General features: G+C 38.6%; 1 protein-coding gene across 2 annotated transcripts; it reads right to left on the bottom strand.

Annotated features, from left to right (window-relative positions):
- Positions 1-3,455: 3,455 nt before the first annotated feature.
- ANKRA2 (ankyrin repeat family A member 2) lies at positions 3,456-17,573 on the bottom strand. 2 transcript variants are annotated; one of them, XM_032278538.1, is made up of 9 exons: positions 17,048-17,573; positions 14,332-14,734; positions 13,175-13,333; positions 8,993-9,058; positions 6,575-6,672; positions 5,943-6,068; positions 5,404-5,470; positions 4,512-4,592; positions 3,456-3,972 (listed from the first exon to the last, which is right to left on the bottom strand). In XM_032278538.1, the coding sequence occupies exons 2-9, from the start codon at positions 14,618-14,620 to the stop codon at positions 3,917-3,919; spliced, it is 942 nt and encodes a 313-aa protein (XP_032134429.1). In that variant the 5' UTR covers positions 14,621-14,734; positions 17,048-17,573; the 3' UTR covers positions 3,456-3,916. The 2 variants fall into 2 exon arrangements, with proteins under 2 accessions (XP_032134429.1, XP_032134440.1); XM_032278549.1 differs by having other exon boundaries at positions 14,319-14,734; positions 17,048-17,568.
- Positions 17,574-17,610: the final 37 nt, after the last annotated feature.

Genomic DNA, 17,610 nt, shown 5'->3' with positions numbered 1-17,610 from the left:
TGTATGTATATATATCCAACTGGTTATAACCAGTTTGTTCTAACAAAAGAATTTCAAATTTTAACTTTTTGTACATATAAAGACAAAAAGATATGGTAATGAAATCTTAAAGAGTATTTTCTAAAAATTAGGAGGCTAACATATATATATTTATTTATTTTTTTGAGGCGGAGTCCCGCTCTGTTGCCCAGGCTGGAATGCAATGGCACAATCTCGGCTCGCTGAAACCTCCAACTTCTAGGCTTAAGCAATTCTCTTGCCTCAGCCTCCTGAGTGGCTGGGATTATAGGAAACCGCCACAACGCTCGGCTAATTTATATTTTAGAGAATACTTCAAAGCTACACACTTTAAAAGTCTTTACCATTTAATGTTTAAAAAATCATCCATTACAATTTCCATATATATATATCTAAGCTATTGGCATGCTTCTGTAAAGATCAAGAATATTAAAAACATGAACCTTTTCACTCAGATTTGCAGTTTGTAGCTTCTTTTGCTGTAGGTGACTCTGGAGTGAATTTCGTCGTCTAGTCAGCAGGGTGATGTAGGAAAAGTGTTGTCACCAACACTTCAGGGCACCTACGTTGGTACACCTCTCAGGTAACGAAAGAAGGGAGATTAATTACAAGGGTGATTACCTTAACTCCAGCCTGGTTTTCACTGAAGTAGTTAAAGTTCATGCCACTATGTCCTTTCCATGTCAGAAGGGACAAAGCCCACCCCAAGACTATCTAGAAAAATGTAATTTGAATCAGTCTTCACTATTTTTTTTTTTTTTTTTTTGAGGCAGAGTTTCACTTTGTCACCCAGGCTGGAATGCAGTAGTGCAGTATCAGTTCACTGCAACCTTTGTCTCCCAGGTTCAATTGATTCTCCTGCTTCAGCCTCCTGAGTAGCTGGGATTACAGGCACGTGCCGCCATACCTGGCTAATTTTTTTATTTTTAGTAGAGGCAGGGTTTTGCCATGTGGGCCAGGCTGTTTCTCATACTCCTGACTTCAGGTGATCCACCTGCCTTGGCCTCCCAAAGTGCTGGAATTACTGGCATGAGCCACCTCTCCTGGCCCCATCTTTACTATGTATTCAAAGTCTCCGAATTAGTGAAGTTGCATGTTAATTTGAAGATTTTTTGTCTGGTAAAGAGGCAAATAATTTGTTTTGCCCCCAAATGGTAATTTATTTCCCTATTGAACATTAGCTAGGTTTGCATTCAACACAGCAATCTTAATGTTGCCAAGAAATATCCAGCTTCTCAAATGCTCTTGGAGCCAGTTTTCATTTTATAGTTTTCTTATTAATGAGTTGAATAAAGTCCTTGTCATGTGTTTATGTGTATGAGAGGGTCATGTCTTGTGACCTTTTGGAAATTGCACATGATCATTTTTGAAGGTCATCCACTGAGATGTTGGAGAGGATTAACCTGGCCGAGCCCAAGGAACTGATTTTGCTGCACATCTTTTCTTGACCTCTGAAACGAAGCCTGGGTGGTGACCGAACTTGAACTTTCCTGGCTCTCTAGTTCCTTTGCCCTCTGGTTTTATGTATGAATACTTGGTTCTGTTTCTGGTTTGTATAACTTCAGTAATTTATTCCCTTCTGGTAGCAACAAAATAATGATTGGGGACTTGCTTTTACGGTCTATTTGGTTATCTCTGGTGGATGAATAAGGGACACCTGTTCTTTGTTGGGTGAGACTGGACAGAGAATCTGATTTATTAGTCTTTTTTGTTTCTGTTTTGTTATTTTAATCTGTTTGTTTATATGCAATCTCAAAGCAATCAAGAATTACATGCTATATTAGTCAGCCTTCTCCAGAGAGAGAACCAGTAGGACATGCGGAAGGGCATTTATTAGGAGGAAATGGCTCACACAATCACAGAGGTAGAGAAGTCCTACCACGTGCTGACTGCAAGCTGGAGAACCAGAGACTTTGGCAGCATGGCTCAGTCCAAGTCTGAAGCCTCAGAACCAGGGAAGCCGACAGTGCAGCCCCCACCCAGGCCTGAGAATTTTGCCATCTGCTGATTGTCAATCTTGAGTCAGACTGGGTGTGAAGTGGTTATGCTGGAGTCAATTCTGGCATAGATTGTTTGGTTGCTCTTCAGTGGCGAAAGCACTTGCAAGCAATACTCATCGTGCTGTGCCCAGATGGATCATTGGATTTTGTTACTGTATAATATGAATAGTAACCAACACTTCATGGATAAGTACCATTACTAAGAAAAGAAACCAAATGGGTAAATGGTTTTAGGTAAACCCACCAAGAGTGCTAGAAAATCAACTTAAAGTATATGTCTTACAGACAATGGGTAAGACACTAGCACTATTTTCACTTACTATTTATTATTTATTGAGACAGGGTCTCGCTCTGTCACCCAAGCTGGAATGCAGTGGCATAATCTCAGCTCACTGCAATCTCTGTCTCCTGGGTTCAAGCAATTCTCCTGCCTCAGCCTCCTGAGTAGCTGGGATTACAGGCATGTGCCACACTGCCCAGCTAATTTTTGTATTTTTAGTAGACATGGGGTTACGCCATGTTGGCCAGGCTGGTCTTGAACTCCTGACCTCAAGTGATCCACCCACCTTGGCCTCCCAAAGTGCTGGGATTACAGGCATGAGCCACCCTGCTGGGTCTTACATACTATTTACATTGCATTTGGTGTAAACATCTATTGTTTTTCTTTTCCTCCTTCTTTTCCTTTGGGTAACCTGTGCCTGCCACATTCCCTGTGGTCTGGGGGCAATGCTGGATATTGTTAATCAGTCACCCCCTTTTCTCCCAACTCGGCAGTAAATTTATATGCCATGCTTAATAGAGTTCTGCCTTCTGGGAATGTAAATCCTGAGCAGAATGACAAACAAGGGGTTTAAAGCTAAACATCATAACAGCATCCAAATTGCCTGGCCATGGTTTCCTGACTGAGATCCCTAGCTGCTTTTCATTCCTTGGGGCTGCCTCCTTCTTCAGCCTTTTTTCTTCCATTCTGCATCCTTCCATTCTGTTTAGGTTAACTAGATCAAGTTTATGCAGCTTACAACCAAGTACCCTAACTGACAAAACATCTGTTTTCCAGATGAAGTGATTTAAGTCAAATCCTACACTCAGTGGTCAAATCAACTTCTAACCCATGGCTCTCTCTTCATGACTTCTGTGAAACACGGATTTATATAATGCTCCCTTTGTGGCATTAGAGAATATCTCACTTGTATTGAAGAATTGACTTCTCTTCACAGAGGTCTTTTCCTACTGAAAAACTTCCTTAAAAGATAAAAATATTTTAAATGTACTTCTAGAAATGACAATAAGTCTTTGTTGATTGACTTACATTCAATTTATTTTAATTACAGATATTGTTGTATCTAATGAAGTGTTATGGCAGGAGAGAAGGGTGAAATTAAAAATCCTAAAGAGATCTCCAATAATCTTATATACTTAAAAAACTAGCAAGCAAACTGACGAAAAAGTATTTTATTTATAATATCATTTTGTAAACAACCACACTGTGCACTTTTTAATTCAACAATAACAAATTTTTTTTTCTAGGGATTTATAGCAAACCCTATATAAAGTCAATGACTTAATACATGAGTGAAGATGACTAGGGTGGAATAATTTCTGAAAATGTCAAATTACAGCACTTGATACAAAGACCGATGATAACTATCTGTACCATAAAAATTTACATGCCATGAAACATTAATTTATAATTTTAAATACATAGTAAAACATATTATAAAAAGGATATTAACATTAAATTTATTATAAACCAGTGAATTACTCAGAGAAATATTTATTAAAACCTACTAAAAACCAGTAAATATTGCAACTGAAGTAAAAATTTATAAGTAAACAAAACTATCATTTGTAAGAACCAAGAAGTAAACAAAAAGGCAGACGTTTTCTGACGACCGTGTCTACTCCTTGATATTTTGAAGCAGCTTTAACAAATGTGACTCAATAACCTGTTGAACTAGAACAGATAGGTAATCAAGATTACAGCACATTGACTATATAAAAACTATCAAATTTAACTTATCCCCAATATTTCCCAAAAATAAAGTCATTTCTAAGCAGGATAAATGCATAGTCTGAGGGCACTAATACAATGCAATACTTTAAAACCTTAAAACGTTGTCACCGAGTAACTGTCCAAGTTATTGGACGTTGTGTGTCTTGGTTTCTATATTTTTGAAACTGAAGGAGAGTCTGAATACAAGATTGTCTTAAGGTTGCCCTATAAATAGTCTGCTATCGAAATATGAACTAAATCTTATAAACAGGTGTGCTCTTACCCTCCAGTAACTAATTATTTGGGTTGGTGAAAAGTATAGTAGCAAATTCATTTCTAGACTTTATAAGAATTTATGGACTTTTCCCACAGTTGAAAGTTTATGTCAGGAGTTGGGATAACATGTTTTAGGATTATAGTGATAAAAATGGTTTGGAATACTGGCTTATACTATTACACGGCTTTACTAAGATGAGACACAAGAGTTCCAACATACTTACCACTTCTATAGCCCAGGGCTACAGCTAGATCCATAGAATTATATCCAGAGTCAGTTTCAATTGTTGGATCAGCCCCATTTTCTATACCAAAACAGAAAAATCTACATCAATGAAATGAAAATGTGGATAGGTTTGTCTACTATTGGCTCATGTACAAATAGCTGGACAGATTTTTCAGTTTGGAGAACATTTTTAGGTTAGTCTGACAAAGTACAGAGTACATGGGATACTCAGAATTTACTTCAGTGGATTGGAGGGAAGACACTTCAGACTAACAGCATCCTCTAGAGCAGCTGAAACTCCTACACAATTAAAAACAAAGCAATAGTAGATTCATTTTCTTTTTTTTTTTTTGACAGAGTCTTGCTCTGTCACGCAGGCTGGAGTGCAAAGGTGCAGTCTCAGCTCACTGTGGCCTCCACCCCTGGGGTTCAAGCGATTCTCCTGCCTCAGCATCCTGAGTAGTTGGGATTACAGGCTCCCGCCTGATTGGCTAATTTTTGTATTTTTTGTAGCAACAGGGTTTTGCCATGTTGGTCAGGCAACTTGAACTCCTAATCTCAAGTGATCCACATGCCTCGGCCTCCCAAAGTTCTGGGATTATGGGCATGAAGCCACTGTGCCTGGCCACAACAGTGGATTCACATATGACCCCCCAAATGAAAGCAACAAGGACAAAAGGTCCAACTGCAGGTGTGGGATGTGATGGAGCTGTTTCTCACATGGGCAACTTCATGCTGGCAGGTGCTCCAGGCGTGAAGAGCAGCAAGAGTCATGTATTTAGCAGTAGTTAATGATTCTCCTGAGTGGTACCAAGGGAGGCGAGGTTGAAAAAATAAAATCAAGACCTTGCATGGCATTTTCTAAATAATATTCACTTTTATCTGCTTACCTAAGAGCATCTTTACACATTTCACATGATTTCCATGTACAGCATAAAGCAGAGGTGTTCCTCCATTCTGTAAAGTGACAAGGTGATTCAGTTTTTCAGGGTGAGCAAGATTCAAGTAATTTAATGCTGCTGTGAGAAGTTTTACTAGAACTGGACATATAATCATTTAAAGTAATTTTAATATTTTTTGAAGGATACTTAAATCAGGACTAATAATTGAGCATGTGATATTAACTTTTTCTTCTAGGTACTTAGCTAATTAATTCTTCTTCTTCTTCATTTATTCTTTTATTTACTTTTTAGAAACAGGGTCTCACTCTGTCACCCAGGCTGGAGTGCAGTGGTGCAATCAAAGCTCACTGCAGCCTCAAACTTCTGGGCTCAAGCTATCCTCCCACTTCAGCCTCCCAAACAGCTGGGACTACAGGTGTATGCCACCATGCCCAGTCTGTTTCTTCTTTAATAAAACTTACTGTATCTCTCCCAAACCAAATAAATTCTAAAACTTGTTAATTTTAAATTTAGTATCACAGACTTACCCAATCATATTCATTTACATCAACTCCACAATCAAGCAGCATTTTGACAATATCCGTGTAGCCTTTACTACAGGCCAATGACAGTGCACTTTCTCGACCTTTTCCTAAAAGTTGGGGATCAGCACCCTGGTGTGGGAAGTAGAGATAAAAAACTTCTCAATTAGTTTAAACAGGAATATTGTTATTCCTGTCAACAATAATTATAGTTCAACACTAAGCCTAGTAATGTTCTGGGCTTAATAAGGAAATAATGGAAACTTTTACTCATGGGTGCTTTTATTGAGATTGTCTAGATGCCTTCCTTCCTCTGTCCTGTATCAATCCCAACTATCCTTTCTCTCTGGAGTCAAGGCACAGCTCCTCCATGAAGCCTTCTCCTACAAAGCTGACAGTACTTCAGTTCCTGTGGCACTTAGAGGGGTCTGGGTGTTGAATTCTTTCTCACTGCTGCATGTATGATTAATCTTGTCTTCCCAACTAGATCCAAGTTCCACGAGAATATGAAAAGCATTAAACTTTTTTTGGTATCCTCTACCGCTATATCTAGTTGGCTGGAGATATAAAAACTCTACTAAAGACTCAACTGAACTTAAGTAACTATACATATACATTTTCTGAGGCATTTTCCTTACATTCTGAAGTAGGAACTCTACCACAGCTATTTGCCCGTGTGCTGCAGCCCACATCAGAGGAGTAAATCCTTCTTCATCCGTGTGATTGATAACATTTTCTATTTAAAAGAAAAGCAATTTTTGTGATCTAATTTAACAACCACATCTTAATATCACTATGAAAAACTGGCATTCCAAAGAGTTGATTATAATACTCAATGAAGTTCATTTTGTGCTGACTTTTCACTGGTGTCCTATTGCATGTTGTTGTAATTTGTAGTCTGAATGTATTAAAATACGCCTCGCTGTATATAGCTGGGTTCAGATAGCATATTACTTAAAGTATAAACTACCAGACATGACATAATGCCAGGTCAAGGCAGTCAAGAGAACACTGGTCTCAGGATCAGGAGAGCAGAGTTTGAATCCTGGCTCTGTCACTTTCTAGCCATGTGACCCTGGACAAGACACTTAATTTCTTCAATATACAGAATACCCTGCTTACCTTGATGTGTAGTTGGAAGGATCACAATAAAAATGAGATTATATGATAGCCCTCAGCATTACAGACATTTATAAACTTATTGAATCTTATTAAAGCTATCTTCTACTCCACAGCTAACATTGCTGCCTGTGAATTTCTCTCATTCTTGTGGTTTGCTAACATAATATTATGTGGATGACAGATAATGTGAATGAGGAAGTCTGAAATACAGTATCATGTAATTCTACCGTGAACCCCATTTTCTTCCCTAGATTGTCTACTAGTTATTAAGTCCACAGCCTTTTCCCTACATTTATTTAGTAGATTGAAGAAGCCTCCAAATATTCACAAATAAACAGAAATATAATGATTCTTTCTTATAAAAATGACACGATTAAGCAAAATAAAACACTTTGATTGGACTCCCTGTATTCAATACACAGTGTTGGGACAACTGGCTAACTTTTTAAAAATTGAAACTGAAAGTACAGCTAAATCTTTACCTCGTTACAACAAAACATATTCCACAGGAGTTAAAGATTGAAACGTAAAAATGAAACCCTAGAAATTCTAGAATAAAAAATACATTTATTTACAATCTTGGAATGGGAAGTCCTTTCTAAGCAGGATATAAAATCCAGAAGTCATAAAGAAGAAAATCAATTTATGACATAGAAATGTTAAGGCTTTCAGAATATCATAAAGGAAGTCAAAGGAAAAATGACAAGCTAGGGAACCCTATATGCAACACAAACAACAACAAAAAAAGCGAATTTCCTTAGAGTTTACATACCAATATACAGCAGGCAGTTCACACATAAAGAATTCGAGTAGACCATAACTTAAAAAAATGTAAATGAAACTACTCTGAGATGCCACTTTTCACTTGTCAGATAAGCAAAATTTGGAGTCTGCTAACATCCTGTATCAGTGAAGGCATGGGGAAACAGAAACTCTAGCTCTGGTGTGAGGACACACATCTGGTTATATATATTTATATTTACATAAATTCATATACCCTTTGACCCAACAAATCTACTTGTGAGGATCTGCCCTATAGATAAACTTTAAGTTTTAAAGTATATCTAAACTTTAAAAGAATGCCAACACTATTGTTTCTTAATAGCAACAAACTGGAATCAACCACCACATGGTGGGGAAGTTAAAAAAGAAACAACAGGCCGGGCACGGTGGCTCATGCCTGTAATCCCAGCACTTTCGGAGGCCGAGGCAGATGGATCACCTGAGGTCAGGAGTTCAAGACCAGCCTGGCCAACATAGTGAAACCCTGTCTCTACTAAAAACACAAAAAATTAGCCAGGCATGGTGGTGGGCACCTGTAATCCCAGCTACTCAGGAGGCTGGGGCAGGAGAATCTCTTGAACCCATGAGGCAGAGGTTGCAGTGAGCCGAGATTGTGCCATTGCATGCCAGCCTGGGCAGCAAGAGCAAAGCTCCATCTCAAAAAAAAAACAAAAAAACCCCCACAAAAACAAAACATAGAACATGTACATGCAATACAATGCACACTTATGGAACTATAAAAATAAAATAGGTCTTTCATGTGTGCTTATATGGAAAGCTCTCCACAATATTCAGTATCAAATGGTGCAATGTAGTGTATATTTTTCCTTTTGTGTAAATAACAAGCATGTACACATTCTCACACATAACCTGAAACATAAATAGAAATTTCTTCCATAAAAATCTTCTGAAAATATAAGAAACTTATAATGTTTGCTTTTGGGGAAAACGCAAAGGTGGTAAAGGAGCTTTTATGCTTTATATTCCTTTTTTTTTTTTTTTTTTAACTATCCATTGGGTTATCTGCCTAGTGAGTTTATGCAACTATTTGTTTTTGTCTTTATACTTTCTAATATTAAAATAAAACAATAACAAATCTAATAAATCCTATTGAATTTGTTTTAAATAAATACTTTTAAAGAGGCTATTACCTTGTTCGATACGCGTAGCCAGATAGAGCATCTCTCCCTGCGCAGCCAACTGGTGAACAGACAAAGCTAAAACAGTACCATAAAATGCTTCATGCATTATCTATAGGGTACATTTGCATCATCCTGCAGTTCACGTTCGTGTCACAATTTTCTTTTCCAAAACAAAAGCTATAATTTTATTGTTTGAAAAATCTAACTTAAAATGTATTCTAAAATTAAGGCTGGGTGCAGTGGCTCATGCCTGTAATCCCAGCACTTTGTGAGGCCGAGGCAGCCGGATAACTTGAGGTCAGGAGTTCGAGACCAACGTGGCAAAACCTTGTCTCTACAAAAAATACAAAAATTAGCTAGGCGTGGTGGCACACGCCTGTAATCCCAGCTACTCGAAGGCTGAGGCGGGAGAATTACTTGAATCCAAAAGGCAGAGGTTGCAGTGAGCTGAGATCTTGCCACTGCACTTCAGCCAGGGCGACAGGGGAAAAAAAAGTATCCTAAAATTGCCAGGCATGGTGACGTGTGCCTGTGGTCCCAGCTACTAGGGAGGCTGAGGCTGGAGGGTCTCTTGAGTCCAGGAGTTCTGGGCTGTAGAGCGCTATGCCGATTGGGTGTCTGCACTGAGTTCGGCATCAATATGGTGACCTCCAGGGAGCAGGGGACCACCAGGTTGCCTAAGGAGGGGTGAACCGGCCTAGGTTGGAAACAGAGCAGGTCAAAACTCCCATGCTGATCAGTAGTGGGATCGTGCCTGTGAATAGCCACTGCACTCCAGCCTGGGCAACATAGTGAGACCCTGTCTCTTTAAAAAAAAAAAAAAAAAAAAAGTATCCTAAAATTACAAGTACTCATTCTGTATCTGAGAATTGATTCATATTCATTTAAGGTAATTCCTGTATCTACAATTTTATTTTTATTTTTATGAGACAGGGTTTTGCCACGTTGCTCACTCTGGTCTTGAACTCTAGGGCTCAAGCGATCTTGCCACTTTGACCTCTCAAAGTGCTGGGATTACAGGCATGAGCCACCATGTCCTGGTCTTTTTGTTTTTTTTTTAAATCTACACATTGTTATTATCAATGAGATCTATTCTGAAGAAATTGTTTAGGTATTTAATTTTAAAAATGCTATTTCTGCATCTAAAATTATGAGGAAGACAGGTTTAAAAGACACAAAGACATTGTTTTTGTCTTTTTATTGATTGACTCCATTATGGTCTTAAATATTTTTATTTTGAGACTCTATGGGTTTTTCTTATTACAAAGAATGAAGTCATACATGAAAAACTGGCCTTGAGAAATTAATTAATTAATTAATTAATTTTGAGGCAGAGTTTCGATTTGTCACCTAGGCTTGAGTGCAGTGGTGTGATCTCAGCTCACTGCAGCCTCGACCTCCTGGGCTCAAGCAATCCTCCTGCCTCAGTCACCCAAGTAGCTGGAACTACAGGTGGGAGCCACCACTTCAGGCTAATTTTTGTATTTTTTGTAGAAACAGGGTTTCGTCATGTTGCCCAGGTCTTCAACTCCACCAGCCTCAGCCTCCCAAAGTGGTAGGGTTGTAGGCATGAGCTACCACTCCTGGCCTGAGAGTAAATTCTTGAGTGTAGGTCTAGCTGTGGGTAATTAGCTGTGTGTCCTTGGATAAGTGATTAAACATTTTTGTCTGTAACACGTGAGATGTGAATCAAACGATCTTAGGTATTTGTTTTTAGTTCAAAAATTCTGTGGTGGATTATTTTAAGACAACTTCTTTAAGACAGTGCTAAATAGAGAGCATTCTCCTTAAAAATTAGTAGCATTTGATCATTTGACTTCAGTGATATGATTGGACGGCCTTACTACAGAAAGAAAAACAATTGGGTGTCCTATGCAAATTTATATAAGTAAACCAGAAATGGCCAACAGGTGGATTGAGAGTCCGAGAGGAAGATTCTTCCTAGCTCAACTGGTACAGTATGTGACTCAGAATCAGGAGGGATTTAGTGTTTCCAAAGAAAAGACAGAGATTTCGTCATGCTTTAGAATACAGATACATTTATATTACATTCTCGAACACAGTGACTAACATACATACACATCCTTTTTTTCTCTTTTTAACATACTTATACTACATAGAGTATTTTGTAGTTTAAATAGAAAAGCTTTACTTCTTCTAGAATAATTCTACATTTAAAAAATTGTGGGCCGGGCGCGGTGGCTCACGCCTGTAATCCCAGCACTTTGGGAGGCCGAGGCGGGTGGATCACGAGGTCAACAGATCGAGACCATCCTGGTCAACACGGTGAAACCCTGTCTCTACTAAAAATACAAAAAAAAATTAGCTGGGCATGGTGGCGCATGCCTGTAATCCCAGCTACTCAGGAGGCTGAGGCAGGAGAATTGCCTGAACCCAGGAGGCGGAGGTTGCGGTGAGCCGAGATCGCGCCATTGCACTCCAGCCTGGGTAACAAGAGTGAAACTCCGTAACAATGAAACCCCGTCTTAAAAAAAAAAAAAAAAAAAAAAATTGTGGATTCAAGGTATTAAAAGAGGTGGTTTCATATTCACATTATATTCGAATTCAAAATTACAGTTCAAATCAGTCAGCTTTTACTACAAAATCATTTATTTATCAGTGCTCTGGTTTATAAGTAAAATGTGAAGGCTTGAACTCCAAGAACATGAAAATACTGATAATGTCTTAATTTCAAAGGGCTCAGAATTTTTCTCATTATTTATTATTAACTCATTTTTATAGTAAAACTTTTAAGTTTTCATAATTAATATTTTAATCTGTAGTTGCTCTCAACAGAGAAACATAACACATGAACTATTTATTTATTATTGATTGATTGGAATCGGGGTCTCACTCTGTTGCCCAGGCTGGGGTGCAGCGGTATGATCACAGCTCACTGCAGCCTTGACCTCCGGGGCTCAAGTAAGTGGTCCTCCTGCTTCAGCCTCTTGAATATCTGGGACTATAGGTGCGTGCCAACACACCAGCTAATTTAAAAACAATTTTTTTTTTTTTAATTGAGATTGGGTCTTGTTATGTTGCTCAGGCTGGTCTTGAACTCCTGAGCTCAAGTAATTCTCCTACCTCAGCATCCAAAAGTGCTGGGATTATAGGCGTGACCCACTGCACCTGGCCCCCACATGAAATATTTAAAAATGCAATAATATATGAAAAAGTTTTCAACTGCTAAAACTACTAGGACATCACTTAAGCTCTCAAAAAGCTTAAGTATATGCATTTACTTATTGTTTTTAATTGACAAATAATAATTGTTTATATCTATACAGTACAAAGAATATTTTAATATATGTTTATATTGTGGAATGATTAAAGCTAATTAACAAATCTATCACCTCACATATTTTTTTGTTAAAAACATTTAAAATTTACTCTTTTAGTAATTTTGAAATATATAATACATTATTATTTTCTATTTTTTTGAGACAGGGTCTCACTCTGTCACCCAGGCTGGAGTGCAGTGGTGCAATCTCGGCTCATTGCAACCTGCTCCTTCCAGATTCAAGTGTCCTCTCACCTCAGTCTCCTGAGTAGCTGGGACCACAGGCGTGCACCACCACACCCGGCTATATATTTTTTAATTTTAAAATTCTTTGTATTTTTAGTAGAGACAGGGTCTTTCTGTCTTGCCCCGGCCGGTCTTGAATTCCTGAGCTCAAGTGATCCACCAGCCTTGGCCTCCCAAAGTGCTGGGATTACAGGTGTGAGCCACCATGCCAGCCTTCAGTGCACTATTATTTATTACAGTCACCAATGTGTACAATAGGTCATTAAGTATTCCTCCTGTCTAGCAAAAACTTTGCATCCTTTGATCAATATCTCTACCCTTTCAGCATCTACTCCCCTCTCCCAGCCTCTGGTAAACACAAGTCTACTGTGTACTTCCACTAAGTTCTACTTTTTCAGATGTCCCATACAGTGCGATCATGTGGTAGTTGTCTTTCTATGACTGACTCATTTCACTTAGCATAATATCCTCCAGGTTCATCCATGTGTTACAAATGATAGAATTTTCTTCTTTTTTAAGGTTGAATAGTTTTCCATTGTGTAATACAACACATTTTCTTTATCCAGAGAATATTCATTTAATGAAAATAATGTTTTAAAGTCAAATTCTTGAAAGTATTATATTAAGAAAAAGAATACAGTAACACATCAGTGGCAAATACTTACAATTTGCTAACAGAGGTGTGGTAGAGACCTCGTTTCCTCTGTGTTTGTTGGTTAAAGTAGTTGACTGTTTGATGGGTGAGAAATGTTTTGTTGTAGAGGGAGTGTAGACATGCCTTACTTGAATTCCCGGAGAAGGAGATGTATGGATATTGCATTCAGCTAAGTAAAAAACAAATTTAAACACATTAAAAGCAATTCAATAAGAGTTCCATGTCAATGTCTACATTTAAAAAGAAATACGAGATATAATAGCTTCAATTAAACTATTTATCAAGTGATACTAAAGTTTTTTTTCATAAAAGTCCACACTTCCTTGTTTGCATAGTGGTGAGTTTTAAAAAGTCTATACTACCATAGTGAAAGTTCTAGAATAAAAATATATTATTCTTGAGTGATGTTTTTCTAAGAGAATAGTTTTATTATTCAGGGTATCAAGTAAATCTAGAGCATGGTGACAGACTTCACTGCATTAAAGCATAGAAAGTGAATACACATTAAATATTTAAGGAACAGGAATATTCAGGAATGAATATTAAGCTAATTCATTTCTAAAAGGAACAAGAATTTTTTTCCTATAATTTTAGTTTTATTTTTTGATTTTTTTTTATTTTTCAACTCAGGCTGGAGTGCAGTGGCACAATCTCAGCTCACTGCAACTAACACCTCTCAGGTTCAGGCAATTCTTGTGCCTTAGCCTCCCTCCCAGTAGCCGGGATTATAGGCGTGTGCCACCATGTCTGGCTAGTTTTTGTATTTTTAGTAGAGACAAGGTTTCACCATATTGGTCAGGCTGGTCTTGAACTCCTGACCTCAAGTGATCTGCTTGCCTTGGCTTCCTAAAGTGCTGGGATTACAGACATGAGCCACTGTGCCCGGCTTACGATTTTAAAAGGAGTAATAGGGAACTTCATTAGAGAATCTGTAAATAAACAAATATTAAACAAGAAGTGTTTTTAAAAAAATCAACATGCACTTCCTTTAAGTTCAATATTATATAATCTGAAATTATTTTAATTTTGGTTTCTGTGAGATTCCAAAATCATATTTAAAAATGACGTCTAAACTGTCTTCCCAAACCCAAAATCTCATGATTGGGGAAAAAAATCAAATACACAAAAACAAAGACAAATGCAGATATTTATACCATAACTTTCAACCTTTAAATAGGACAGATGCCACTTCCAGGTCAGAGTTAACCTGATCTTGAATATTTTTACTGTCTTCTTCATTTAAGGACTTCACAAATCGAGAACACACATTCATATCAAATCGGTTAGGCAATATGAATTTCATTCCCATGGCAACACCCTGAGCTGATCCTTCTTCTGAATTTGGGTCCAGTGGATGTTCTATTTTAATGTCTGGCATGCCAGTCAGGCTGTAAGTGCTGGGACACTCTTCCACTATAAGCTGGGCTCCAATATCCAGATTTGCTGATGTAGCCATGATTTCAATTGTGTAGATTCAATAATTAAAACATTTCTTCATGATTTCCTCTTGGTTTTATAAGGGCAGTGTCCAGTGTTGGATATGCAAACCGGAATTTGAATATTTAAAAATCTGAAAGAAAAAAATTAGAACAATGCTCTTGTAAGCATCTATACATAATAATAGAAAGCATATAATGTTCAGAGGTAGAGAAACCTGGGTATGAATCTAAGCTTTGCCATTAATTAGCTGTGTGACCTGTACAAGTTCCTCAATCCCTCTGAGCTTCAGTGTCATTTATAAAATAGGGATACCACCATTAACCTTACAGGGTTCTGGTAAAAACCAAATGAAATACTGTACAGTGACATTCTCACTTTCATCATTAAATTCCAACAAATTTTAGTTACTGTTTCTCCCATTTCCTATATCTGAATATTGCCAAATGGATAAAAGATCAGGCTAACAATGAAAATAAACTTTAACCTCTTACCTAGGGTTAGTTTTTTAATATGTTTACATAGGTAGCCCTTACTTGGAATTTAAGAAATGATATAATTCATGTTGTACCCAAGTTTATTGGCACTGTTATCTATAACATCTGTGGTTCCTAGACTGTGAAAAGCTTTACAAAGCTTTGGGTTTGATGAACTGAAGGTACATTTATCAATTTTTGTTCAGATTAAGCATTAGCAACTTAATGTAGGTTTTCATGAAAAATAAAGTAGGTAGATTGGCTTTCCAAGATGTGTAATTGTCTCAAATACATTACCATTTGGGACAGGAAGAAAATTAATAAAATACAGTTAATTTTTTCACGTTAGAGTTTATAGCCTCTTAGAAATTTTGAGAGGGTGCAGGGTGTTTTAAAATTGAAATTAATTGGAACTAAAAGAAAAATGCATCAGGATCACAGTGGAGCAAGGGTCGCCAAACCATACATTTACAGATAACAGCTTTTACAATTTTAAAAACATTTTCAAAAATTAATCCTTAACAATCATTTGAGTAGGCAGGTCAGGTAATCATATGTCCACCTTAGAGAGGAGAAACAGGAAGCTCATGAATTATGAGGGCTCACCCAGCTCTGTTGACTCCATCATTCTGACCGTTAAAATGAGGCAGCACTAAACAAAGCCAAAACCTCCACCAGAAAGAGCTGAATAAATAACACATAGTAACCTGTAATCCCAGCACTTTGGGAGGCCGAGGCGGGCGGATCATGAGGTCAAGAGATCGAAACTATTCTGGCCAACATAGTGAAACCCCGTCTCTACTAAAAAATACAAAGATTAGCTGGGCGTGGTGGCACGCGCCTGTAGTCCCAGCTATTCGGGAGGCTGAGGCAGGAGAATTGCTTGAACCCGGGAGGCGGAGGTAGCAGTGAGCCGAGATCCCGCCACTGCATTCCAGCCTGGTGCCTGGCGACAGAGCAAGACTTTGTCTCAAAAAAAAAAAAAAAAAAAAAAAAAAAGTAACAAAAACATTTGAGCCAAAAGAAGGAAACTAGAAAAGAAAATTCGTTCAGTGATTCAAATGGAGATGGATGTCCATGCGTCTTAAAATAACTGGACGATATGAACTGTGTTTTCTCAGGGAAGAACTATATCCCCCTTTCTCCTATCAAGGTTGGCTAAGTGCAACTCCCCTAAGCTCTCTGAGAACCTTGCATATAGCTCTATTTTAGCATTTACCATTCTCTTGAAAATGTCCATGTAAACACCATCTAAATTGAAAACTCCCCTAGGATGGGAACCATTCTTACTAATCTTTGCACACAAAACAGTACTTGGTCCTACCAGGTGCTCCATAAATGTTTTCTGATCTGAACTTTAACAATTTTTTTCCATAATATTTTCTATTTCTAACATTTGCTGATTAGACCTGGCTTTTCACTCTCAACATTGCTACTAACTAGCTGGAGAATCCTGCACAAATAAATCATACAAGTTTTTTGAAATTCATCTATTATAAAAAGGTGTTGAAATAGGCCTAATATTCTTTTCAGCGCTGAACAACTTCCACGTTACAAATCAGGGTTTACAGATGGAATTACAGGTCTTGGAGAGAACAGCAAACGTGCTTAGCGGGAGGGGGTGGGTGGAAAAAGAATGCTTATCTTGGCACACCAGTCTAGAAAGGAGAAGCAAATTTGATTGGTAAGCCAAAATTTTGAAGAACAGGAGAGGGAGGCGGGGGTGTGAGGGGTGTGGGGTAAACATGACTTAGAAGAGGTGGTGAGAAAAAGGGGGTAAGGCAATCAACAGCTAGGTTCACCTCGATCTGTCAGAGCCCAGGGATGAAGGGATAGAGAATTTAAGGAGATAAAGTGGGCAATTAATCTAGTTCCCGTGAATGCTAGTAACAGGAGCCCCTCGTTTTTTCCTGATCCTGGAATTATCCTACAAGGAGAGGAAGGTGCTATGAAAATAAATGATGCCTCACAGGCGACAGGTGTTCCAGTGTCCCGAGACAGGAGCCCGCTGGAGGGGAGACTGGTAGGAAAGGAAGTCCGTCCTGTCGCCAATGGCCAACCGTGCTCGAAAAGTCCCAGGAACAAACTCGCTCATCCGCGGCGAGCGGATCTCGGGGACAGGGGTTGGAGGCCGACCCGCTGAGAGTGCAGGGTCTTGCGACCACCGACGACCGCAGAAAACGAGTAGAGTCTTCCCATCTGCCGCCAGCTTCAGTACAGGCCTCCAAGCCTGGGCTTGTTTTGGCCGCGACGTCACTTCCGATTTCTTCTTTCGCCTTCTGGCTAAAAAACGTTCTGCATCGGTGCAGCTGAGACTTTCACGTTTTTTATTCCTTTGTCTGTCTGTCTGTCTCTCTCTCCCTCTCTCTTTTTTGATGCCGTTACATTCCGAGGCCCATGCTGCCGCAGTACTACACAGACAGGGTCATTTGAGTTGATGCTTCTGGGTTACCAGAGCAGAGGAAGCCCCAGTCTCGCCCTCTGGTCACGCCTTCTGCGCCTGATCGCCCTGCCCACCTGATCGCCTTTGCGC

Source organism: Sapajus apella, unplaced genomic scaffold (genome assembly GCF_009761245.1).
Source record: "Sapajus apella isolate SASKATOON/1434 unplaced genomic scaffold, GSC_monkey_1.0 scaffold1, whole genome shotgun sequence".
Taxonomy (NCBI): Eukaryota; Metazoa; Chordata; class Mammalia; order Primates; family Cebidae; genus Sapajus; species Sapajus apella.
This window is presented reverse-complemented; position numbering and strand designations above follow the sequence as displayed.